The sequence below is a fragment of the Empidonax traillii genome, unplaced genomic scaffold (assembly GCF_003031625.1).
Source record: "Empidonax traillii isolate 1590-97213 ecotype Southwest subspecies unplaced genomic scaffold, ASM303162v1 scaffold819:size405531, whole genome shotgun sequence".
Taxonomy (NCBI): domain Eukaryota; kingdom Metazoa; phylum Chordata; class Aves; order Passeriformes; family Tyrannidae; genus Empidonax; species Empidonax traillii.
The window spans coordinates 127,902-154,085 of NW_020956012.1; the positions used below are offsets into that span (position 1 = coordinate 127,902).

Consider the following 26,184-nt stretch of genomic DNA (forward strand, 5'->3'; position numbering starts at 1 on the left):
GGGATGCAGCGGAGCAGGAGCCGGGAGATAACCAGCGGTGTGTCATCGCTGCCGGGACTTAACGCGTTGTGAGATATGGCAGCTTGTTTGCAGGGCTTTAACCAGCCTCTCCCGTCCCCTTCTTGTCACTGCCCAGTCCCTGCCACCGCCAATCTGTGTCCTAATCTCCATCAATTAACGAGAAACACTTTCGCTCCCCCCTCCCCGGTGCAGACACCCACCCTGAAGCCTGGGATAAAGAGGGAAGAGCCCCCCCAGCCTCGACCCTCTCCCCCTTCACTTTCCACTAACTCAGCGCAACCAATTAGGCATCTGACACCCGTACGGGCTGACAAATTGTTTCTGTCATCTGCTTTCTGTCTTTCATTAAACGGGAGGCAGAGGGGGGGAATTGAGGATGGAGGGGGGGCTGGGAGATGTGATCTCCCATGCTTAGCGAGGCCAGATACATTAATTACAAAACGGCCATTTGCAGCATGAAAATGCATTAATTAAATTTATGCAATCATTATCTTTAAATAGTCATATCTTTAAAATAATCAGCCCTTCCTGAGTCTTCCCTCTCCTCCGCTAAGTAGCTCTAATCCCTTTTCCACCATTTATCTCTGGATCAGCAGTGGTTTGTGTGCTTTTAAACTTCTGTGTGCAGGAGATGCCTTAAAAACTCTGCTCCAGTAATAGAAGGGGGTGGTACCTTCGCTCTCGCCCTTGGCATTGCAGCGAGGGGCACGACTCGGCAAGTTGGAGGATTTGCCGTTTTTTGGAGGCTAAGATATTTTGGTAAAGTAGAGCTCGTAGCTCAGTCGGGAGTTGAGGGGTTAATGAATAAAGTTCTTCGCTCGCGTTTGTACAGGAGAGCAAAGGATGTGCTCTATCACATACCCACTTAGGAAATGCATTGCCCTTTTCCTTTGGAAAGGGTTTAATTTTAATAAGGCAAGACCCTTCCCTTTGGCACAGACACAGCTTTGCCAGCAGACAGTTACCTTTCATCAGAGTATCTTTTTCTTCGTAAAAATCAGTTAGTTCAAGGCAGTCAGTGATGTTCAGGAGAAAAGCAAGGTTTTAAAATAGCCATTTTGCTATTCTGATGCTCAAAGTCACTTCATATTGTAATTCTAAAAGATCTTTTATTTTGGAGTAGCTGCACACATGGCCAAAATCAAACAGTGCCAGACAAACAAAAAGAAGTGCAGTTAATGACGTGATAGCCCAGGAGCTTCTGCTTTTATACTTTATTGTTCAAAGGTTTCCCCCGTTTGTGATGACTACACAAATAATCATTGCAAACCTAGCAGACCCCAGGTACAGGAGAGCCAAAACACCCAGGGAAGAATTAATCTCATCCCCTGCTTAAGTAAGCACCTATAACACCACAGGAAAACTCCAGTCCAAATAGCTTTTAAAGAGCTGGAGGACTCGAAGAGGGATAGTGATCTAAACTCCAATCCTTTAGGGCTTTCTTATCACTTCTGGTTAAAGATTTTGTTCTGCTCTTTGTGTGCCTGCATCGTTTTTAATAAATCCTGTATGTTTTTTTTCCCCTATCTGTAACTCCTGGTGGGGCAATGCCCAATTAGACAGGAGCCAACACAGTGGTGTTTGGATCCAAACCTTGGGTTGTGTTCAGGGTTATGGGTGTGGGATTAGGACCAGGTAGAATTTGTGGGTGGATTTGACGGGGAGGGAATCCTGCTGGATTTTTCCCATCTGAGGGGCAGAAAGGAGCTCTGGGATTTCAGAAATGAAAGCAGACAGCAGCACGTCCTGCACAGAAAGTCCCCTCCACAGTCTAAGCGTCCCCAGCCTCCTCTTGGAGAAGCCCATTATGGAATTATAGACTGTTTGGATCCAGCCCAGCAGGAACAGTGTAAAGGTGATTACAAATAATGAACCCAAAGAGCTTGTTTTTCCCTGGACCATCTCTGAGAATGGACATTCCTGGATAGAAGGGAAACACCTTGGAGCAGCACAGTGAAAGAGGTGGTTGGGTTGAAATGGCTGAACTGTAAGAATATCTGATGAATAACTCTGGGAAAGCCAGTGTTTCCAGCAAGGATCCCCACTTTCCTCTGTTCTATTTCTATTATTTGTTTGCACTGATGCCTCCACACCGGTGGGTTCTGCTGCCTGGTGGATGCAGCTCCACTGCCCCTGATTTCTGCTTCTGTGAGGGTTTGGAGGTTCATGCTTGGCGAAAGCAAACAGCAGCCTGTCTATGAAAACACGACAGTGCTCCCTAGCAGCGGAGAGGAGGCAGAGGGGAGAACACATGGCACTGTGCAGGGCTGGAAAAGGCATTTCCCTGGATCCAGGAGCTGTGATTCTCCTGTGGGCGAGGGGAAAAGAGGTCCTGACTTTAAAAATTCATCTTCAGAAGATCCAAACTGACTCAAGGCGCTGCCAGACAGGATCAGGATCCGGCTTGTTCTTTCTTTGGGGTGCGCTGGAAAGAGAAACCCTCCCCTTAAAAAATGCAGGGAACTGGGAGAGCAAGGAAACAAGGAGCTGGCAACGGGAAGCACTTGTGATTTTCCCTTTCTTCCATTCTTTTGCCAGCTCGAGTTATTAAGTGTGAGGTGCGAGCTCGGCCAGCCCTGCGCTTGCCGAACTTATCAGGGTTATTTCATCTCCCCATGACCTCTCCGTATTTACGCTGGGAACCCTGCAGGCATTGGCTTTGCTTAACTGGTGTATCTTACACTGCAGTTAAGCTGCACCTTAACTGATTACAGCCCTTGATTGATCAGAGGAGGAGGGAGGGGAAGAGAAAGAGGAGTCCGAGAGCAGATCCGGGACTATCAGCGCACGGAGCAGCTTCGCCCGGGGCTGGGATGTGCCACTCGGGGGATTCTTTGTAGTGCAGCTCCTTTCACATTTATAGAGGCTCCCCTCCACTCTCCAAAAAGAGAGAGAAAAGCAGGCGAGGGGGGGCACGGAGAGGACTCAAAGGATCGCAGGAAATCTTGTTTAAGAGCAGTAAGTCAGCACCAGCACTCCATTACCAGTGTCCGCGGGGGGCTGTGATAGCGAGCACACAGCAGCTTAGCTGAGAAACGGGGGGAATCGGAACAAAATGAGGCACAGAAGTGGAAAGGGAGGAGGGGAAGAGGAGACCTTTCTGTGAATTTTGGCTTGGCTTTGTTAGTCTCTGCTGCTCTGGGGCTGCTGAAGAGAGGAATGAAAGGAGTCTCTATAGCAGTTTTAATTTGCTGGGACCTGGTTGTGCTGCGTGATCTCCTTTCCCTGCCTTTCCTCACATCCCAGCCATAGATTTAGGGCTGATTTATCAGGAAACCTTGGGATGTGTTTGTTAATTTATTGCTATTTTGTATCTCCCTCCAAGCCCCAAAAGCTTTTCATCCCTGTCTGCCATCAGCAGGTCTGAGCTTACCCAAGAAGGCAGCAGAAAAGACACAAGCCCAGCCCATTTCCAGACCCAAATCTCACCTGAGTCCTTCTGTTGATTTTGAAGATGCTTAGGGACTGGAAACGTTAGGCATTCCAGTTTCCCGTGGTTGTGCCTTCCTGCTTTCTCACCCCAGGTGACTTTGTGAGTTCCAGAGCTGCACAAACAAGATCCATGTTCCTGCAGTTGATAAGTGTCTGTAAAGTATCAAAGATGCTCCATATTTCAGAAGAGAGACTTTCCCATGGAGACTTTCCTTTCCAGTATATTCACCCAGCCTTCACAGAGAAATGTAGGATTAAAGATGTTAAGGAAGGGAGCAGCATCAGGGTGGAGTTTGCCCGTGGTGACTTTGCTGCACAGAAATCGGGGGGATGGAGTGGCTCAATTTGCTGACCAGAACATATAGGAAACATTGGCCTTCTTTTGGTTATTTCATATAAAATATCTTAGCAGTTCCAATTTAATCAGGTAAAACACTTCGTGCCTAGGTAACACCAGACAATTAATGGTACTGATGGTTAGTAAAGCACAAAGGGGCCATTTTCAGGAGGGAGTTGTTCAGCAAGGCATGATAGTTTTGAGATGTCAAGGTGCTCATTTGCCTTTTTGCTTGAGTTTCTGCTGTTTCTGGGAGGGAGGAGCCCATATCTTCTAATTTTCCTTGTTGGTGAAATCGATGCCTGTAGAACTGGGACCCCCCTTACCTCGACCACCCCACACTGGCGCAGCATGTCTTTTGATTTCCTTTCTGGTTATCCAGCCTACTAAAGCCTTTTCCACCTGCTTTTATCTCAGGGACAGCAGAGTTTGGTGCCCTAATGCCAGGGATAGTGGCTCCTATTTCTAGATCAAGCAGCTTTTAATGTAATTCCCATTCACAGTGACTCCTCCACCCTTCCCCTCCAAATTCCACTTCTCCCACAGGATTTCTCAGAGCCCTTATTGGATGTATGGCCCCGTGGAGCTCCTGGTTCCCCCGTGGCATTTCCACTGTGAGAAGAACCCACTCCTCTTTCCCACACCATCCACACTTAAGCCCTTTCTCTCACCCCCCTAGTTAAGACCTTCCCATTCTTTTGTACAGCTTAGAAAGTTTTCTGTAGACCTTCTCTATAATTTGTACATCTCTACAGAAGCAGGGTGCCCAAAACAAGATGCAGTGCTCCAGGTGGAACCTCACCATAGCCCTGAACAATCAGGTAATAACTTCCCATCGCCTTTTCTCCCCAATCCCCCCCTCATGCAGCCCACGTTGCTCCGCTTTGCTGCAGCTCTCCATCGCATCCCCAGCTCCATCCCACTCCCAGCATCTCCCCAAGCCCTCTCCATCATCAGTGTGTGCCAGCTTCTCATCCATCAAGTGAAACAGGGTCATTTTAGGACACAAGTGCTCATCTCCATTTCACCTGCTGTGTCCCAGACCCCTCCCCTGCGGCACTGGAACCTCCTGCAGATGTTTGAAGTCACTGGAAGGCGTTGATGATGTTTCTGGGTTTATTGTTCGCTGCCAAACCGCAACTGTTTGTGACCGCTTTGAAGGGTCCTGGTTTGATCTGTCCCAGGGGAGTGTGGGGAATGAGAGGATTCGGGAACATTGTGCTCTGTTCCCAGGTTTCCACGCTTTGTGTGGCCACCACACACTTTCCAAGGGGGTGTGGGAGGTTAACGTAGGACACAGAGACATTTCCTCTGCAGAGCAGCAGCCACACCAGCCCTGGAGTCCTTCTGTGGCGGGAAGGACTTGTGAGATTGTGTGAGCTCCACTGCTCCCTTTAGCACATGCTGATGGATGGATTAGAAAGACCTGGGCAGATGAGACAGTGGAGCATCAAGTTCCTTAAACTTTAATCCCCACAAAAACAAAGTAGAGAGTGAAGTCCCATCCTCGTTTATGGCAGTGTGAACCAGGGCTGTGCTTGGAGACAGTGATGGTGTCCTGAAAGGAGGTTGAGGTCATAGAATCATTAGGGCTGGAAAAGATCTCCAAGGTCATCAAGTCCAGCCTTTGACCAAACACCACTAAACCACGCCATGAAGTGCCAGTTTGCTCCAAAATTTAGTTGGAAGTGATACCAGATGGATGGGACTGCAATTGCCCACATCAGGCATTTTCTAGGTGCAGGAAGTGTGCAGCACTGTCTGGATCCTTGGCCTGATTGCAACAGTAAATTCGATGGGTGCACTTACTGGTTTGGTTTGGAATACTGGGATACAACTCAGCTGGGTCTAGTGGTTTAGAAAATATTCAAAATTAATTGCTTGGCTTTGTGAGCGCAGTGTTAGTGATTGCTACATAAGTCATTTTAGTCCTACCTAGGGGCATATTTGCATATATTTATCCTCCTTTCAAGTGAAGATCTTTGGGGAAACTGCACCTATCTCTTCCTAACTCTTTCTTTGGCTTTCAGTCGTCCTACAGTCACCTCTTCATTTTGTTTCCATTTAATGTATGTATAGAATAATCGACTCTTCCTCTTCCCACCAAGTGAAAATGAATCCACAAAGATCAAAAAGCATTAATAGGGGGAAGGGTTGCCTTCTGCAAGGGAGGGGGAGAAGATTAGGTGAACAGGCTGCAAAAGGAAGATGGGAAAGATGAAGCTGGGTCCCCACCAAGTAGCTAAAGCCAGTCTTGAAGGACAGGGAACAACTGACCCACAATAAAGGCTGAATCAGCCACCGATGGCAGAGACCAAGCCCTCGTGGAGGAACCCAGAGGGGATCATTACCTCAGTCCATGTTGTGGGTAAATCCCTGAGATCCAGCGTGTGTCCCGTCACAGCCATCAGGCCCCTGGCAGACTTTCCATCCCCTAGGAAGTGGTGTAAGTTGTAACACCACAGAAGGTGAAACAAAGAGAGATTTCAGCCTCCAGACACTCCTCACAACACAGAATTGCCCAGTGCTTTTGGCCCGTTGTAACATCAGCTCATTCAACTGACCTCATTTCCAGCCTCTCCCAAAGAGGGAGGATTTCTGCCCATTCCTAGGAAAGCAGTACCACAGCCTCAGGAATACTACCCACTGCCAGGACACCCTTCCTTTGGTTTTCCCTTGTGGTTTCCTGCCTGGTGTCCAGCCTGAAATCCTTTGGGAGCACCCAGCAGCTCCTGTGGATTTAACGCCCTTCAGGCAGTTGCGGATCTTTCCGTCCTCCTTTTATTCAGGCTCAGCAGTTTCTAAACACAGCATTTTCTGAGGCAGCCTCTGATTTTGGATGCTCTGCACTGTGTCAAATCGAGTGTCCAGAAATGGAGACTCCACAGAATCAGGGGTCACTCTGGGAACTGCTGTTTGCAGTCACATCCTCCCTCCCCACGGTTTTGTTTGCTGGAGTTGGATCTCCTCACGACATCTCCTGGTCATGGGGCAGTGTGGGATCACAGGGGGTGCATATGAACCCTGTCAGGTCCAGCACCTGATGTCTCCATCAGCTGGGTGTCCTAGCAAGCTGATAAGGCAGGGAAGAAGATTTAGGGACTCTGAGGACGTCCCAGAGAGGTCTGCTGGGGCAAGGTTTGACCATGAAACTTCTGTGCTCCCTCCCCGTGCTCTCAAACCCTTCTCTATCTCTGTGTTATCACTCCCCATCACTTGTCTGCCCCTCCTGCCCCCCCAACACACCCAACCATCCCCCCCAACCTAAAATCTGAAGCCTGATTGCACAGATTGAAGGTCCTAATTGCACTTCCCTTTCCAAAGCCGCCTTCGTTTATCATAAAGGGTGCACATTTCCCCCGCTACAGTTTCCACGGCCGGAGGCCCTGAGGGCCAGCTCAGAAATGGAGGGAATTAATTACATTTTTTTAACTCCCCTTCTTTTAAAGTATGGGAGAGAGTGATGAAACGTCCCGGGGGGGAACGGGGGGGAGCTGCAGAGATGAGGGTGGGGAGGGAGGCAGCAGCAGGAGGTGAGAGGGGAGCTGGTTCTTTCATCCAGGAGGGTCTTTGTGCATTAACATTGGTCTCCCCAACACATCGGGACCCCAACCCACTCTTCACATGACAAATGACCTGTGGAAAGGGTAGAGATGAGGCTGAGGGCTCCTGGAGCTGTGGCTGTTACTGACTCAGCCCAAAGTGTGAGCCCACGTCACGCCTGGAGCTGATTTGGGACAACAGCAAAGGGAAAGGCGATGGGGAAAGGGCGAGACAACTGATGAGAGGGAGGGGAAAGGGAAGGCTGTCAATCACAGTGATGGACAGGTAGCAGATTTCCCTCCAGATAAAACCTTACAGATGTGAAGAGGGTATTGATTTTTAGTTAGTGATGATAATGCACCAAGAAGTAATAAATTATAAGAAAGCAAGGTCAAAAAGAAAAAGTAAAAGGACTTTGCATTCTTGAGGAAGAGATTTCTCCAGATGCCTCAGACTTTCCTAAGTTCAGAAGTTGCCTGGAAAATGAGTTTATTCAGCTGAAACAAGAATCCAGATAACATAGGCCTGCCAGGGCTGGAGGGCTCATGCAGGGTTATCTGTGCTGGGTGGCCAGTGGTGGAGAGGGAATAGAAATCTCTGGTTCACTCTTGTTATTCCTGGCACCTTCATGTCCTGGGGTGGCCAAGAGCAGATGCCACTCTCTGATAAACCTGAGCAAACAGAGTCTTGGGGGAGCTCAGCCCCAGATCGCTCTCAGAGTGCCTGGAAAAGGCAAATCCTTCCCATGGTCAGTGTTGAAGAGGAATCTAAAATTTTTGGGGCTCTTGGCTCAGCTGAGCCCCAGAGCCTCTGTCAGGTTCTCCTGCAGCTCTCAGTCAACCACATCCACGGGAGCATCTACAGGGATGTGCATCCCCAGCCTTGTATCCACCCTGGAATCACTGTGAGGAAATACTCGTGCCCTTATGTTTCAGCCCTCATTTCCAGAGGGAAATTCAGCCTGTCTTTTGCAGCAGGAGGACTTGGGATGGGATGAATTGTCCTTCAGAAGTGTCAGTCTCTCTGTAGAGGGATTCTGGAGGATTAGCAGAGACTAGAACTTCACATGACTAAGGTTAGTTGAGTTGAGTCCGAGCTGGAGTGACTTGCACAAGCCCTTGTGAGTCAGTAGCAGAGCTGGGATTAGAAATCAGTCCTGATTCCCACTGATTAAAGCCAATTACTTTTTTAGCAGGATTTGTGCAAGTGTCTTCTCCGGTCCCTGAATCTGGAGAGTGTGAATCTGGGTTTCATTTACCAGCATTGCTTTACATCCCCCTTTCCTTTTAGAAGGAAGTGTTAATGTGACTTCTGCTTGCTCCAAGAGCCTTTTATTTTCTCAGAGTAATATGAAGCAGCTGACTGACTCTTTTGGGGAGATGGCCAGGAGGGAGAGGACTAGAAACCCTCTGCTCTCTGAGTGATTCCAGTTGCCCTTCATTGTACAGTGCAGGAAATCTTTTCTGCACCTGCAGGGCTTGGCAGGGCAGGCAGCACATCCACAGCCAAGCAGCACTTCCAGACCTGGACAGCTCAGGAATGGAAAGGAAAAACAGCCTGGCTTTGTGCTGCCTGAGCTGGAGCTTTCAAAAAAAAATAACTCATAATTCATACATCTGTGTTTTTGTGCATGTTTATTGTTTTTAACATTGGATTCTGCTTGTGAATGAAACCCAATCGTGTCTGGTGGCTGCTGTGTGTGTGAGTGTCCTGGATCCCCGTGGGGGCAGAGCTGTGACACCCCCAGCCCAGGTGATGCCAAAGCTCTGGGCTCTGCCTGCAGCCGCTGGGATCGGGGGATCTGGAGCTGAGCCGGATCAAAGTTCATGACCCGGCTTTAGTGGAAGGCTACAAATAACTTTGCAGCTGGAAAACCTCCCTCCAGGCTGCACTTCCAGGATTTCCCCACTGCATAAGCCCTGAGGCAGAGGGGTTTATGTTACATCCACCCAGGAAAGCATGACAGCCCTATTCGTGGATTAATCCACTGTCTTGCATATTTAAAGGCAATTTCCTTTCTTCATCCTCCGGTCTCTGGGCTGTCGTGGGGCAGGGAGTTCCACGGGCACAGTTTGGCAGAGCTGAACATCTTCATCCAGATACCTCGAGGCTTAATCACTGTGATTAGCTGTGCCTGGAGGGGCTGGAGAGCTGGAGGTAATTTAGGCTCTGTCTAACCCCATGGTGTAGAGACAGCTAAGCCAGTTTTAACTTTTGGAGACCAGCAGCTAACTCTAAGCTCAGCGCAGGCTGAGAGCCCAGGAGGAGGAGAGGGTAAATGAACCCTGTCTGGGCTCTGTGCTGCTGCCACTGTGCTGCTTTTACTTACCTTGTTCTTGTGCAAAGCTCATTCCTGTGTCTCCGTTCCAACTGCAGACAAACCCCGTGGTCGGGGTTAGATTGATTTTCCAGGCTTTTTAATTAACCCCCTCCCACTGCCTCCTCCTCCGTGGGGTTCCAGCCACCCCTGCTCCCGAATTCCCCTCTCAGACAAATGCCTGGAAAGAATCTCAGGCCGGCGGAGCCTGAGTTTACATCAAGGGAAAGCATCTTTGCAGGACTCCTGAGTCCTTCCGGGGGGAGGAGAAGCTTTAGAAAGCCCGTGTGGAGCTGATCATTCAGCATAAGACCTCACTCCGGCAGGAAGGTGAGGGAGGAGGGATGGGGAAGGTGTCGGGGTGAGCAGGAAGGGGAGACTCCGCTCTCTCTATACAACCCCTCTTGTGTCCTTCCAGAGAATGTAGCCCCTGCACAATAGCTCACCAGGCCGCTGGTGGGGGATAAAGGGCTCATTTTACCACTTGCCAGGCTCCAAATATTTCCAATTTGCCACTTTAATTGATGTCAATAAGGTTATGCTAAATTCGGAGATTTGGAGCCGCTCGGCATCTGAGGGCCGGCCGGGCCCCCCGAGGTGACCGTCCCCTCTCCCCCCGCCCTCCCCCAGCCCGCGGCGGCCGCGGCATCAACCGAGAGGCATCGGCAGTTCCCGTCCTTCGGCAAACTCTTTACACTCCTAACTTGGCAGCCGCGGGGCAATTCTACTGATTGCAGCAGGCAATTGCATTAAAGGCCTGGCGGGATCAGGGCCCCGCGCGAAGGGCAGAGGCAGAGCCTTACCCCGAGCTCGCCCGCAGGAACAAATCTGGCATTTTTGCTGCAAAAGAGGGGAAAAAAAAAAATTTCATCTGTTTCGGGTCTCAAAGCAGGAAGATTGGTTGTGTGCAAATTTAATTACCTTTTCAAACCAAGCACTGCACTGAAACGAGCTGGACAGGACCTGTTATCCTTTAACATTTGGGGGTAAAGAGAACTTTGACATTTTAGTCCCTAAAGCTGAATCTGCATCAAATCCAGAAAGGGTTTGCATCTAGTTTGTTTAGGGATCTTGGCAAAGTAATCCCTGCTCCAGCTTCCCAAGAAAGGGGCTGTCTGCACTGTCCCTTTCGGAAAATATGGACTTTTGTTCCCTGTTTTGTGTCTCCTCTTCTGTGCATAGGGAGGGAGGGGTGCCGGTTCCTGGCAGTCTGTGTTGAGCAGGTTTGGCCCAAGTTTATTCCATTCTCCAGTGTTCCTTGCACAGCAAATGCTGTGGCAGGGCAGCAAAAAAAAAAAAAAAGCCCAGAGATTGTGTGCTGTGAAGGAACTTCTCCATTTTCCCTGTCAAGGGCTTTCAAATAAAATGTTAGGCACAGACAAGCCAGCTGTGGAGTCTGTCTGGTGTTATTTGGTGGGAGCAGACCTTCATTCTCCAGCCTGGCCAAACCTATTTTGATACAGTATTTTGTAGAACACCATTACATGTAGGTTTTTTCTCCCTGGTTTGCATGAAGGCAGCTGCACCCTCCCTTTCTCCTCCAGCCATGATGTGTGGTCTCCTGTGTTTCTGCAGGTGATGAGCATCCTGAGCAATCCCAGCGGGGTCCCTCCCCAGCCCCAGGCTGACTTCTCCATCTCTCCCCTTCACGGTGGCCTGGACACCACCAACTCCATCTCTGCCAGCTGCAGCCAGCGGAGTGACTCCATCAAGTCCGTGGACAGCCTCCCAACTTCCCAGTCCTACTGCCCTCCCACCTACAGCACCACCAGTTACAGTGTGGACCCAGTGGCTGGATACCAGTACGGACAGTACGGACAAAGTAAGTGCTCTGGACAAAGTTCCCCTCTGCATGGGGAACAGGAGAGCAGAGGGAGGGAATACGAGAGGGTATGGATATACCATTCCATCTTATATATTCAAATACCATATATTGGAAGGGATTCCCATGGAAATCTGTCCATCTAGAGAGAAAAAGGGAGTTTATTCACCAGACTTGGGTGGAGATTGCTCCACACAGCCTCCCCAACACCTTTGCAGCCCAATTTAAAAGTCCCAACTGAAATATTTTAGGTAAAACATTTCTATTACTAAAGGGTGACTTCCTGCCACCTCTCCTTCTCCATCTTCAATTCTCTCTTCTCCAAAAGCTCTACAACATGTTCAGCCTGCTCAGCCAAAGGAAATCCAGGATTTTGATGCCCTCCCTTGGTGATGCCGAACGCTGTGTGTCTCTTCCTCCCCTGCCCTCCCCAAGGCAAGGGCTGGGACCACGCTCAGAGGTTTTGCTACAAAACACGTTAATCCAGTGCCTGTCAGCTGGGCTAGGATTCTGGGAGAGCTGGAGTGAGACTGGAATTGTAATCCTGAACCCAAACCTCAGAGCTGAAAGGCAGAGGGACCCTGGGAGGGTCTGATTCTGCTGCAGAACGGCCGGGTCACAAAAACCACGGCCAGCCTGGCAAAGGGCTCACCTGCCGGTGTTAAACTAATAATGAGAGTGGTGGTGTGAGACAGTGATCCAGGGGGGGTTAAAGGTGCATCCTCTTCCTCCGGGAGTGCTCCTGCTTGCCCAGAGCTTGTCCTCAGTGACCTTTCCTTCCATTTGGCTGTGGCTTTTTATTCCCCTCTCCGTCACAGCCCTTTAATGTCTTTAACTTCTCCAGCTAAATGAGAACCGGCTGTGGCGGCAGACGGGATCAATAGCAGCTTCCCCACACCCCTCCTTTTTTTGTTTTTCAGGAGTTTGATCTGTGACCCCTTGACCTTCCCCTCGCTTCTGGATGTGAGGCTGGACACACGTGCTATTGATAAAAATCTTAAACAAATTCCAATACCATGTATTTCCAATAAAGATTCCCTTGGGCAAGACGTTAGTCACACCCATGTGTGTAAAAAATAAAATAAGGAGGACGAGCTATGTTTTCTGGGAGAGAGAGACTAGCAGAGGAGGAGAAAAGAGAAAGAAGGATTTGTCTTGGTTTGCTGCAGGAATTTTCACTTGGGCCTCTCCTTATGCTGATGAAAATCTCCTCACACAGCTCTATTTGTGTTTAATTTGCCCCTTTTTCCTGATTTCTGTCACTCTGTTTATAATAATCTCTGCAAGGAAACAGTTTTCATTGGTAATTAGTCCTGTTAGAGCAATCACTTACATGAAGTTGACCTTGATACAACAACATTTTTCCTGTCTTTCTCAGTGCATGTTGTATTTAGCAGCATGCTAATATATGAGACTTCTAATTCCTCCTCTTTTTTAATTCCTCTCTTCTTTTCAAACGCTGTTTAAATGCCCACCGATGTGAAGTGACCTTCACAAGATCATTTGTTTGTGTTCAGTTCAGATCATGTGTTTTTTCCATTCTCTGATGCAGCAAAAAAAGTATCAAATCTCTTTTGAGTGAACAGTGATATAATAAAAATGGGGGGTTGTTATGGTGGGGGCAGGCTCTGTCTAACAAGGGACAAAACCAGGGCTTGGAATTAAGAGCTCTGTGGCTTTGATAGGCTTCAGACCTGGCCTCTCTTTCCTCAGTTCTCTCCTCCTTGTTCTCTGTTTTATAAACACAAGCCCAGACACACTTTCTCTTTCATAAAAGCAAATAAACACCCAAAGGACTTTCAGTAAATTTCTAGGTTTATTTTGGCTTCTGCCCCACTGAACCAACAAACTGGATCCTTGACTTCTGGCGTGGGATATCCTGGTGCCTTCGAACTCTTCCCACGGGCACTACCCACAGAAAGCAATATTTGGAGTTTAATATTTTTTTTTAGGATAGGATTGGCATCAAATTTGCAGTTTCTCCCTAACAGGAGAGTGGAGCCAGGTGGGATTAAGTCTCTTCTCCCAGGTAACAAGCGATAGCACAGAAACCCCCCAGCCTAAAATAGCACCCAGGGAGGTTTAGGGTGGATACCAGGGAAAATTTCTTCATGGCAAGGGTTGTCAGGCACTGGCACAGGCTGTCCAGAGCAGTGGTGGAGTCGCTGTTCCTGAAGGGATTTAAAAGATGTGTAGGTGTGGCATTTGGGGACACAGTTTAGTGGTGAACACAGCAGTGCTGGGTTATTGGTTGGACTCAATGATCTCAGAGGGCTTTTCCAGCCTTAATGGTTCCATGATCCTCAGATTTGGCTCAATCCTGCTCAGGGCAGGATGACCAGCTCTGAGCCCTCACCTCTGTCCTTTCCCAAGCTCCCCATGAGTTCTCCCAGAGCACAGGTGACAACAGGAACAGTCACACCCCGTGTGTGAGGAGTGAAATTCCTCTTCACCTGCAGCCTCTCAAGGACATCATTTGATGGGCTTTCCTGAAACATCAGAGGACCAGGCTGATCAGGTCTGGATGAGAGCCAGAACAAGGGGTCTAATCTTTGGACACCCCCCTTGTAGTAGAGGCACCACAACTCAACATTCCAGGGCCTGGTGTCCCAGGAGCACCAGTCCAGCTACACTGGCCCAACTGCTGCTTTTGGACTCTGTGCTGCCTCCTGTGAGCCCTGGGTAGCTCATCCCATGCCAAGCCCACTCCCTTCCCCCTGGCACTCCCCCAGGCTGCGAGGAGCAGGGATGCCAGATTAATGTGGTCCTGGCCATTCCCAAAGGCCGGAGCTGTGTTAATGATGCTGGTGATGGAACGCAGAAGCGTGAAAGGAATCCTAATAGATATGACAAGTCTAATAAGAATTTGTGTGTGGAAGGGACCTCCTCTGGGGCAGGAGGATGACAAGACGTTGATGGCTGAAATTTGTTTACTCATTGGCACCGATTGTACATCTCCTGCCAGCTCCTTATTAATCTAATTTGAGACATTAAAGCCAGAGAGAGGGAAAGACTTTGACTGAAGCTCAGCTAATGAGCAATGTCACCATCCTGCCCCGGTCCTCTTCCCCCTCAGACCATGGGGCAGCCGGGCGAGCCGGGATGTGCCATCTCCTCAGGAATTGGGGCTGTTCCTCACCCAGATGGCGACAGTTTCCCTGAGGAGCAAGGCAGGCAGCAGAGCTCCCAGAGCTGAGTCAGCACCCAGAGGATGAGTCAGGTCCAAGCCCTGTCCAGGCTTGGTGAGCTTCCACTGAAACCTCTGGAATCATTTCCACTCTGGGAGTAGGAACTGGCTTTGTCCACAGGGAGCTGAGCCTGGAAGGTTTATTCCAAGCCTTCTGCTCAGGCTCATCTTCAGGCAGCTCCCTTGGAAACAGCATTTCCGTGGCAGAGGTAGAACTTTAGCTCTTTTCAGTGGCTGCATGGAGAGATTTGAGGGCCCACAGCAGCACAGAGCCTGTTCAGTGTGCTGAGCCCTCTCAGGCTCTGTCCTGTTTGTGGCAGGACCACCCTCTGTCTGAACTCTGCCAGGAGAGCAACAGCCCCCTCGTGTCTGTGACAGCCACTGTGCTGGGGCCCTCTTTGTGAGAGCCTGTTGGTCACACACCCTTTGGTGCTGGAAATCATGGCCACTAAATGCTGATTTGGGGCTGTTTTCTCACCCTTCCTCTTTTTCCCTCCCCTGCAGCTGCTGTTGATTACTTGGCCAAGAACGTGAGTCTGTCGACACAGCGCAGGATGAAGCTGGGAGAACATTCCGCTGTCCTGGGTCTCCTACCAGTAGAGACAGGCCAAGCTTACTGAAGAGTCCAACTGTGCCAACAACCTGCTCCAGCAACTTGGAACCACTGGAGAAAACACCACCAGCCTTCCAGGGATCTGCCCCTACCCAGACCCTCCTCCTTCCCAATTCCCTTCCACCTCCACCAACTTGAGCTGCAAAGGAGACGGGAAAGAGTGGGAGGGCTCTCCAAGTATCCAGCCCCTCCAGAGCACTCCAGAGGCACCTGTGGCCTCTGTGACCTGACTCCTCCTGTGGCCAGAGACAGCGGGTTGGGTGCATTTATTAATCCCGAGTTCATGCCCTCCCTCTACTAAACTACCTGGCCATGGCATTTTGCCCACACTTAAGGACTTTCCATTGATCTAGGTAGTTGGCATAGTCAAAGCCAAATCAATCTTTTTTTTTTTTTTTTCTTTTTCTGTAAAGAGCAGAGAAATGTTCCATTTTGGTTTTTCTTTTTCTTCTTTCCATTGCTGTAAATTTGGTGAATGTATAGGAAGGAATAACCAAGCTGATCATTAAGGGTGATATAAATCAGGACCACAGAAGATCTAGGGACCAAATATAAGAACTTGTTCAAAAACAAAAAGAACAAACCACAAAGATGAACAAACCCAGAGAAACATATATTGAAGTAACAGCAAATTTCCCCACCCCACTCTACCCTCTGTTCTCACTGGTGGCCTCCCAAAGCAGGGCCAGATTGCTGCTAAGCAGGGGCAGGATGGAAATCCATCCAGCCTGGGACCTTTGGAAAATGTAAATTGCTGCATGAGGGCTGGAGATGATGGGCACAGGCACGAGCAACATTTACTTTTCCTTTTATGGACCAATTTAGACCTGATTGTCACTGAAAGGACACGAGCGCCAGGGAGCAGCAGGAGATGTGATAGCACAGAGGGTACACCCAATGGCACAGGAGCTGTTGCTCATCCAGCTGAGAAGGGTGAGGGCTGTTGGTGGCCCTTCCTTCTCTCAGCAGGGGAGAAGTTGGCCCTGAGAGCAAAGACAAGTAAGGGCAGAACCAGAGGTGTTGGTGAGCTCAGTGTGCAAAGCTAGGCTCTTCTACAGGGGTCACCTGAAAGGAAATGGTGCTTGGTCTGCAGGTGCTTTGCTGCATCTCTCACTGAGGGTGGGGTAAAAGGGACCTGAAGAGTCTTTCTAACAGCAGCTTGGAAGGAAAGGTGCTCTCAGATGCAAGACTGCACCTGTCTGTAGTGCAGGAAAAGATTTACCTTCCCAAGACATTCCTCATCCTTTTGCTGCCGGGAGAAATGTTTGTCCCGTCCATCCTCCTGGCTCTTCCCACTCCCTTCGCATTCCGTGTGCTCTTCTGTACAGCTCAGTCCCTTGGTCCCTTCCCTCTGCTTTCCATTTTGGTGGTAGATCTTTTCTCTCTCTCTCCCTAAGCCAGACCTTGTTCTGGATTTATCAGCCCACTTTTCTCCAGCAGTGAAAAAAAGTGCTCTCACTTTTGTGTCACCTCATTGCACTGCTCAGAAAAGCACAGTTTAAATAGTTTCCCTTTTGCATGTGGGGATGATCCTTGATGATTCTTAAGCAGATATGTAATATTACAGATTTTTTTCCCCCTCATCTTCCTGTGTTGAGAGGATTCACTTCAAGACATTTGATGTGGAGAGGGCAGGGGAAGCTGCCCCAGGGATAAACACTCAGATGCACAGAATCTGTGCCACCAGGAGCTGGTGTGTGAAGGCCAGTGACAGCAGGCAGTGTTTAATGTCATCCATGGGCTGTTAGAGTTTATAATACACTTTCTATTTGATATTTCTAGGATAATGAATGTCTGCTTTTGTCCACTGGTGATACAGAGGGACCATAAGGTGGGATGAGTCTGGGCTAGGTTATTAAAGGAGACACTTTCCACTTGCTCTCTTTTCTGCTACTGCTTCTTCCATTCTCCCCAAATAACCTGTTCTTGTTTTTGCAGCTGAAACAACATTTTTCTGGGGAATTATCCCCTGCCTTACTCCAGCATCATTTATCATGGACCACTAAGCCACTTCTCTTGAGCCATATGGAGAAGTACCTGTCCTGACCAAAGCAGGGCTTGGTTTCTGATGTTGCCCAGCGTCCTCTTGGAGCCACATATGGCTTCCATCAGCTTTGCTTTATGGCTCTGACAGAGCCAGCTCTACATTCCCAAAAGCATTTTCGTTCACCAGCCTGGCCTCTCACATGGGTGTGTCTGTGCAGGAGCCCTGTGAGAGGTGACATCTGCATCCTGAGGCTGATTCCTGTCCTTTATGCTCCAGAAAGCCCAGTTCAGCTTCTGCTTGTCCAGCTGTACCACACACAAAGCTTCTCTCTAGAACATTCCTTGGATCACAAAGCTCTTGAAGCGCTTGCATTCCTCGTATCCTTTCTCAGGGCAATGTGTGGCACCTATAGCTGCTTGAACAGGTGAGGCCAAAGGGACTGATTTCCTCAAGGTGACTGATGAGCCAAAACACCCTGGACTGGTTGTCTTACCTGAAGGACTCTCTCTGCTTCGCTCCAGTTTGAGATCTTGAGAAGCAACAAAAACCCCACTGGTTTATAGTGTTTACATGTTAGAGCTGATCCCTGTTGAATTCCAGTCCTGGCCTAGAGGTCATTCCCAGCAGTAACTTCCAGCCACACATGAAGTGGGGAATCAAGGGTGTCTCCATGATGGGCACCAGTGAAGGGATCAATGACTGAAGCACCTGCTTGAACTTGCTCCTGTGTCAGCTTCATCCTGAGCCAACTGCTAAAACAACAAAGCCCACCATTTTCTTATATTTAACAGCATTTACGAGGCCAAATGCTGATGATTCCCTCCCTGGGAGCACTTTCAAATCCACATTCTCTTTGCCACTGGAACATGGGGTTTGTAGCTGGTGACCACTTGCCCCATTACTGCCCCAGCCAGTTGTGATTCCTTGTCCCCTGTACTGAAATTCCTGACCAAATGCATTCCTTGCTGCCTTCTGAACCAGAAGGAGAGTTCCAGTTTGTCATGAGAATTGCTTGTCCTGCCCTTACCTCCCCTGTTACCTCACCCATCCTCCCGTGTGTGCACACACATCTCCCAAGGATCCCTCACCAGTGGACAGTCCTGAGCTCAGCAGCCAGTGCAGGACCCAGAAATCAAACCATTGAAAAGAGGGAGCACTGCAGAAACCTCTTTGCCAGTTACCTTCACCAGAAAGTCCGTGGCCACCTGGGCACTGCTGTAAATAGGATTCTTAGAGGAATATGAGAACGCCCCATGCTTAGCACAAATAGCTCTTCTCTGACCTTTCCCTTGTGGTCGCACTTTGTACATTTGTTGGAAATTTGGTCATGTGCTGTATGTTTATAGAAAGTTGACATTTTTTTTATACTAAAAAACACAGTGAGTGCCGTGCTAGTTTAAAAAAAAAAAAAAAAAAAAAAAAAAAAAAAAAAAAAAAAAAAAAAAAAAAAAAAAAAAAAAAAAAAAAAAAAAAAAAAAAAAAAAAAAAAAGGGAAAAAAAAACGAAAAACACAAGAAAAAAAAAGAAAAAAAAGGGGAGGGGGATGAACTGTAGAAATTTGCCTATTGTGTGTTTTCAAAGTACATTCCAGAATCTTTGGGGTGGGATGGGTTTGATTTCCGGATTCTTTTTTTGTTTGTTTCTTTGTTTTAAGGTACGTTCATGTATGAAAGTCAAAGTATTTTTTTGTTTTGTTTCGTTTTGTTTTTTGGATTGCCGACCTCAGTTCTGCTGAAAAGAGACAAACTCAGGGGTGGGGTGGGACGGGAGGGGGAGCAGAACAGAGGGAGGTACCTTGAAGGTGAAACAAAACTGAGCATGGCAGAGTAGCAGTGGCAGTGCTGGACAGCAGGCGTTCCCTGGAGAGCTGCACTCGAGACCCCTGGGGGTCCCTTCCAAAGCAGAATATTCTGTGATTCTGAGACTCCGTCAAATCAGACCCCAAATCAGACCCTGAGGAACACATGGTCGTGGCCAGTTGACACCGACCAAGCTGGGACTGAGCAGATACTCAACTCCTGGTGACTCTAAGGGTGCCTGGGAACCCAAAAATCATTCTGCACCTCCTCCAGCCAGCTCACTGAGCAAAGGCTCACCCTCCAGAGACACTGTGTCAGCTCCACGGCTCGTTCCTGCCTGCAGATGAGACCTGAAGGGACACACTCGGGGGACATTCTCTGACTCCACAGCTCTCCCCTGCCTGCACACGAGCCCTGCCACCCCTGGGGGGAAGGAACAGCGCCCAGTGGGTTTCTCTGATGCCCCCACAGCCCTGCCTTCACCTCTCCCCACAGCATGGACATCACCTCACTGTGTCCAGCAACTCAGCAGATCTGCTCCTGTCGCTCCGAGAGACTTTTTGTGTATTTAATGCTTCTAACCCGTCATCCCTTAACACCTCCATGTACCCACCTGGGGAATATCTACATAGCACTATAGGGCATTCCTTATTCCTAGTAACTGCGGAGATGTCGCTTCTGTGTTTGCCTCATAGCCATTTGCTCCGTGTGTGAGTGTGGGTGTGTGGGTGCCTGCGGGCGTGCGTGTGTAAATATATAATCGCACCATAATTTATTCAGCTATATGGAGTAGAATAGTAGAAAGAGAAAAAACTGGTTTTGCTTTAACTACCTGCTGCCTGTAGGTGTCTTTCTGTAACTCAGGCATAACTGTTATACATTAAAAAAAAAAAAAAAAAAAAAAAAAAAAAAAAAAAAAAAAAAAAAAAAAAAAAAAAAAAAAAAAAAAAAAAAAAAAAAAAAAAAAAAAAAAAAAAAAAAAAAAAAAAAAAAGAAAAAAAAAGGATTAAAAGTGCCTTTGGGTGGCTTGTTTGCTTAACGCGCTCCATGGCGTGCCAAGAGCGAGGGGGGAAAGCGGGGAAGTGAAAATATTCAGCACACACAGGCAAACTGCAGATGGTTTTGCTCCAAGAAGCAAAATCGCGGGGCTTCGTTCCTTAATGAGGAGGTGGAAAAGCTACGTAAATAAATAAAACATTTAATTTCACTGTGACTTTGCACAAGGGAAGGACAATTACCTGGCCTGTTCTCAACACAACCAGTTCTTTATGCATTCATTTGGAACCAGCCCCAGCCCGGGCAGGGGAAGGCCAGGGAGGGACCAGGCTGCTCCACAGGCACCTGGCTCTCGTTAAATGCCAAAGCCCGGCATCAACAAGCGGAAAAATATTTAGAAACTACGGAGGAATACGTGGCTGGGGGCTTTGCACTGAGGAATAAAGCGTTTTGCCTCTAAACAAAGCCCTGAATTCAAAAGCTGGTCCCATCTGAAGACGTTTTGGCTCTCTGTAAGAGAAGCTGATCTTCATCCAAGCCGTGGTGGAGGAATATCCACAGGCAGAAACGAGCCTAATTAGCCCCTGGGTTTGAGTTCAGCCAGTCTCCAGCAGAGGGGTCAGTCCACGGGAGCTGACTGGCTTCCCAAGGCCACGTGAGATCACCCTTAGATAGGATCTACCAACTGCTTCTGTTTGTCTTTTGGGAGCGGATGAGGCAGGAATCTGCCAACCTGGAGTTTCCCACAGGCAGGAGAAGGCTCAGTGAAGGAACAAGGGCTTTAGGATTGCAAACTCTGCTGGCACACTCTTGTCCACCTCTTGGTCGTGGCTTCCTTATCAATCACCCACCGGGATCCTTTCTTAGTCCCCCCCCTGCCCCCAGTGCCTGGATAATCCCCATTTCTGAGGGAAGAGGGCACCCACAAGCCAAGGGTTGGCCACAGGTGGATCTACAACACAAGCAGTGGACTGGGGAGTGCCTGGCCTGGAGCTCTGGGCACGAAGGGGCTGAGGCTTTGGTGGGCTCTGAGGGGCTTGATGAGGATCCTTGGAAAATATGGCAGGTATCCAAATGTCACAAGCTGGAAATCACTGCTCTTACATGATGCCAAGGGCACCCTGCTGCCCAAAAGGCCATAATTGGGATAATTATGGCCCAGAGAGGCTCATCTTTGTGTAGCAAACAACCCCCTTCAGGCATCAGAGTGGGAGAGTCAGCCCCAGCTTCCTACCTCTATCCTAGAGGAATTGTATTTGGTATCTGCCAGTTTTACCCACCCTGAGGCCCCCCTTCCCACCTTAGACCTGCACCCATCAGCAGCACCCGATTTCCACCCCAAATCCAGCGCGGCCAATCCTCCCACGCCACATCTTTGCACACGGAGGGGTTTGCAGAGGAAGGGATCATTCCCCAGGAGCCCTAAAACAGGGCAGAGATTATTTCTGGCCACATCCCCGGTCTCAGACCCGAGCTGGCCTGCTCGGACGGGTCCCAGCTTTGTGCTCCTCTCCAGCCCTGCCCGCAATGACTTCGCTGCTCCCGTCCGGGCTCCTTCGCTGCGGCGGCTGCGAGCGCTTCAACACTGCCCTCAGCTGTTCCCAGAGCTCCTCGGCCTCTCTCCCAGCCACGCCAACCTTCTCTGGGAAGCCCAGGGCATTTCCCAGGCCTTGCCAGAGCTGATCCGTGTCCCTCTGAGAGGCACGAGGGGCGCGGGGGAGCAACGCGGGCTGATAAGCCGGAGATAAATGACAAGTGACACCAGCCTGGCACATGTGCCGGCCCTGGCACAGGCACTGCCCCCTCACCAGGGACAGGCACTGGCACCACTCACTCCTGAGCCGTCAGACTCCACCCAAGGGCCACGAGAGGGGCTGTTCCTCTGCCTGGTGGGGGCTAATTCTGCTCCTTTCCTGCTCTGCTCTTTATTTATTCATTTGTAGGTTTGTTTGCTTATTAATTATTTGGGTTTCTCATCTGCTCCCTGTGGCTTCCAGCCCCTTGCATCCCACATTTACAGAATCCCAGAGTATTTGGAGCTGGGAGGGATCCATGAGGATCACTGAGTGAATAGGGCCTGTCCTGGGATCCAACCCACAGCTTTGGCATTTCCAGCCCCGTGCTCTGACCCCCTGAGCTGATCTCAGCTTTGCTGCAGCCTCATCTCACCTCCCACTGCAAATTCCCCCGGAGCTGCAGGTTTATTGCTGGAGAAAGGCCAGGACAGTGTGACTGTGAGCAGGCAGAGACACAGGGCACACAGATAGATGTATCTAAACATCTACGTGTTTGTAGCAACACTCTGCAGTTCTGTAGGACAGAAGCACTTGGCAGGAAAACCACAACTTTCCTTTTAAACTTGCTAACCGAACATTTGAATGTATTTCCATTATTTTCCTGGACATTCTCACAACTACTCTTGGACTTGGTGTTCCTGGTGGGTCTCTTCCAGCTCAACATGTCCCAGGATTCTATTCTCAGAGGAAATATGAGGAATAGATAAAGCTCTTTTCATTATTGGGGTGTTTCCACTTTATTCTTCTTCTTTATCATTTTAAAGGTGTGTGAGAAAACAGAAGAACAACCTGGAAGAGAAGCAAAACATTTTTGCCTTTTTAAGCTGAGATTTCTTTTTGGCTAAAACTAAAGAAACTGAAAATTTTCTCCCTTTTTAATAAAAACTGAATTATCAAATGATTTTGAAAAGGTTCTTATTCTAAAAAGAAAATGTTTTAGTAAAAATTGTTTAAACCAGATTTCATATTTCTTCTTTTCCATCACCTTTTCCAGCATAATTTCAAAAGCTGTTTCACAGATGAAAGTTGAGTGACTTCAGCAGCATCATGTTGGTTTAAGTGTCTGAACCTCGTCCAGGTCTCAGCTCATCCATCTGCAAATCTCAGCCAGGATGTGAAAAAGACTCAGGGAAAAGGGCAGCAGAAATCCTGGCCCTGCCAGGTGTGGGTGCTCTGAGAGGGTTTAGGATGCTGATTTCTATCAATGCTGAAAACATATTCCAAAGTACTAACCAGGACCATAAGAGTGATGCTTAATTTAGGAAATTCCCATGGGAAGACGTGCCCAAGCATCCATGTCTCTGTCCAAACATCAGCTCCTGCTTTTTAAAGCAACAAACCAAGAGCTTGAAAACCTGCTCCTGATTTTTCCTCAGCTCAGATCGGCATCAGTGGCTTCATTTTTGGGGAAGTGCAGATACCCACCCTGTGTACTTCAGCTCCTAATTACAGCAGGGATTTGGATCACTAGAAAACGTCTTTTCCCTCGGACTGAAACACGCTGGGAGTTCTCAGTGGGATTAATTCCAGTGGGGTTGTGCCGGACAGAAAGTGGGGGGTGGTGAGTGCATTGACACCTCCTTTTGGGAGGACAATTCCTCAGTTCCTCCATCTCTCTGTTATTCCTGCTTCTTCCCAGCTGCATCCCTTTTCCCAAGCAGTGCCTCCTGCCCTCCAGCATCCCCTTGGACGCAGAACCCACCTTGTGTTTCATCTCCACAAGATTTAGGAGGTGCAAATACCTGGTTTATGTATTTGCCTAGAATTTATTTAGGTATTTACTTACCTAAGATAAGTATATACACATATATTTACCTAAAGCAGGTATTTATTTGCCTAAAACTTATTTAGCTATTTATTGACCTAAAATAGGTATTTATTTACCTAAAGTAAGTATTTACACCTCCCAGATCTCTCTGATGGCCTGGGAAGATCAGAATGAAGCTGCAAAAGGCCTGCTGGCAGCAATCCCACCACCCACACGAGCACGGAGAACGTGCCTAACCCAAAACATCCCTGCACAAACCAGCATTTTTGCACAGCACTTTTACACCTCCTTTCCAAGCCCTTAATCCTCAGGCATGGATTTTTCCCAGCTCAGGGGTCAGTCCCATCTCCTGACCTGTGTTTAGATCCCTTGTTGCTCATTTCAGTGGTTCCAGCTCCCCTCAGCCAGCGACGGTGGCGGCAAATTTGGCTGAGCAGCCTCGAGCTTTGCAGCATTTCATGAGCAATTTCTTTTCAGAATCGGTGGAGAGAAGTTTATTATAATGGGCTGTGGCCCTGCATAAAATCAGGGTGTTCTGAGCAGGGAGAGGTGTATGAAAGGGAATTAAATGACTGAGAAAGGATTTCCTTGGGAAGCCCATTTCTTTCTTTTTTAAGGATTAATATAATTAATATCCTGTCCTGGGCAGGCCACGTTCTCACCTGGTGCAAACCAGCCCAGAATTTTAACTGGGTTTGCTGATTTACAGTAGCCAGGAGCTCATCCTGCATTCCTGCAACATTCCTGTCAGTCCTGCCTTAATGCTGGGCATCCTTCTGTCGGTGCTTCCAGCATTCCTACTCCAAGCTGAGTAGGAGTAGTTTTTTTGGGGTAGTTTTCCCAGAAAAGTGGGTGCTGGGAGATGGGATGTCTTCTTTGGCTGAAGGAGGAGTGGAAGGTGAGGAGGATGAGGAGCAGGCAAATCCATATCCACCTTCCCAGGACAGAACAGACTTGGGGACAAAGATTTGTCCTCAGGGAGGGCTCTGTGGGTGCAGCAGAGCCAGTTTAGGGTGTTTGGGATTCCCTTCATCCAAATACCTCTTGAGAACAGCAAAGGAGCTGGAATGTGCAGTGAGCAGGGCAGAAATCAGGATATTGGGAGATTTGTCCTTTTCCTGGTGCTGGTGGGATCTTGGACACTACAATTGACTTCTCAGCCTCTATTTCCCTCCCAGCAGATCCTGGGCATCCCTAAATCAGATGCCAGGAGAGACAGAGGTGTCGGATGAGGCATCTCTTGATACAAAATATTATGGTTTCTTAACTCCAGGGGCTGGAAGCAAAGTGACTTCTACCTCCTTCCTCCCTCCTTTCAACATTCCCAAGTCTCCAAAACACCAAAAAGTGACTTAAACCTCTCTTTTAATGTCAGTGAGAGTCTTTCTCTGCCCTTGCCGTCCTTTGGGAACGTGATTTTATTGCCAGGAGCTGCCACACAAACCCTCTCCCCTCATTCTACACTTTCCCTTCTCCTTTTCCTCCTCTCATCCCTTTTCCCCAGCAATACACAACCTGGGGGTGGCTCACTCTGAAATAAAGGAAGAACCAGGAATCCTGGGTGCTTCCTGCACGTCCCTCTCCCTATTCCACGCAGAATTGTCTTTTGTGTATACCCAGGCTAATTATTATTAATGGGAGATATGGGTTTATTTCAACCAGAAAAAAAAAAAAAAAAAAAAAAAAGGGAGGGAGGATGAAAACGGGAGGGAAGAGAGGGGAAAAAAAAGAAAAAAAGAGAGAGAAGAAACCCACAAGAAACTGTTCACATTTCCCGAGACATCGACAAAGCTTTTATGAATATAACTGGATTTGTAACAAGCATTGCAGCTGCATATAAGGCATTCAGACATGGAGACAATTTTACTAGATAATAGACTATCACGCAGGATACAATTTAAATTAAAAAATGCAATTTTCACCTTGAAATGAACAAATGATTACAATTTCTATACAAATTAAGGCATTCAGGCTCTCTTTCAGTAGTGGCATCAGTCCATGAAATATGACATAATTACCATGAAATACATTTTCAAATATTTTGATTTTTGTCCGCTGCTTTTAAAAAACATAGCCCGGGCTTCTGTGTGTGTGTGTATGTGTGTGTGTGAGCGTGGGGGGAGAGCAGCTCCTATTATCCCACCTTCTGGGGAAAAACACATTAAAAAGAAAAGAAAAACTACCCAAAGATTAAGCTTCTCCCCCCTCCCTTCCTTCTTGCTCCCCCTCCTCTTGACTTGCGAGATAAAATTGAAAAAAAAATCAGACAGAAAGAAAAGGAACGCAAGCGAAAGGCTCTAAAGCCTCCAGATTTATCTAAATTACTACGCTTATCTGCAAAAATCACATCTGCTGGTTATCTCCCAGCTCTGCAGATCTCCCGGGCCCCCTCCCCTTTCTCCCTTAAAATGCTGGTTTTTATTCCTCCCTTTTATTTTTTAATTATTTTTCCATTATGTTCTCTTTTTATAGCTGGAGATACAAGGGGAATCAGAGGAATTGTGACCCAAACGCTTGTGGAGGGGGAGGGAGAATAATGGGAATAACAACAGGAAAGTTTGCAGGA

General features: G+C 48.3%; 1 protein-coding gene across 1 annotated transcript in view; it reads left to right on the plus strand.

Annotated features, from left to right (window-relative positions):
- PAX7 (paired box 7) overlaps positions 1-16,389 on the plus strand; it is a 120,468-nt gene extending 104,079 nt beyond the window's left edge. Inside the window, exons 10-11 of the mRNA XM_027901904.1 lie at positions 11,226-11,472; positions 15,164-16,389. Coding sequence (XP_027757705.1) covers positions 11,226-11,472; positions 15,164-15,279 — 363 coding nt within the window. The 3' untranslated portion in view covers positions 15,280-16,389. The remainder of the gene's footprint in view (positions 1-11,225; positions 11,473-15,163) is intronic.
- Positions 16,390-26,184: the final 9,795 nt, after the last annotated feature.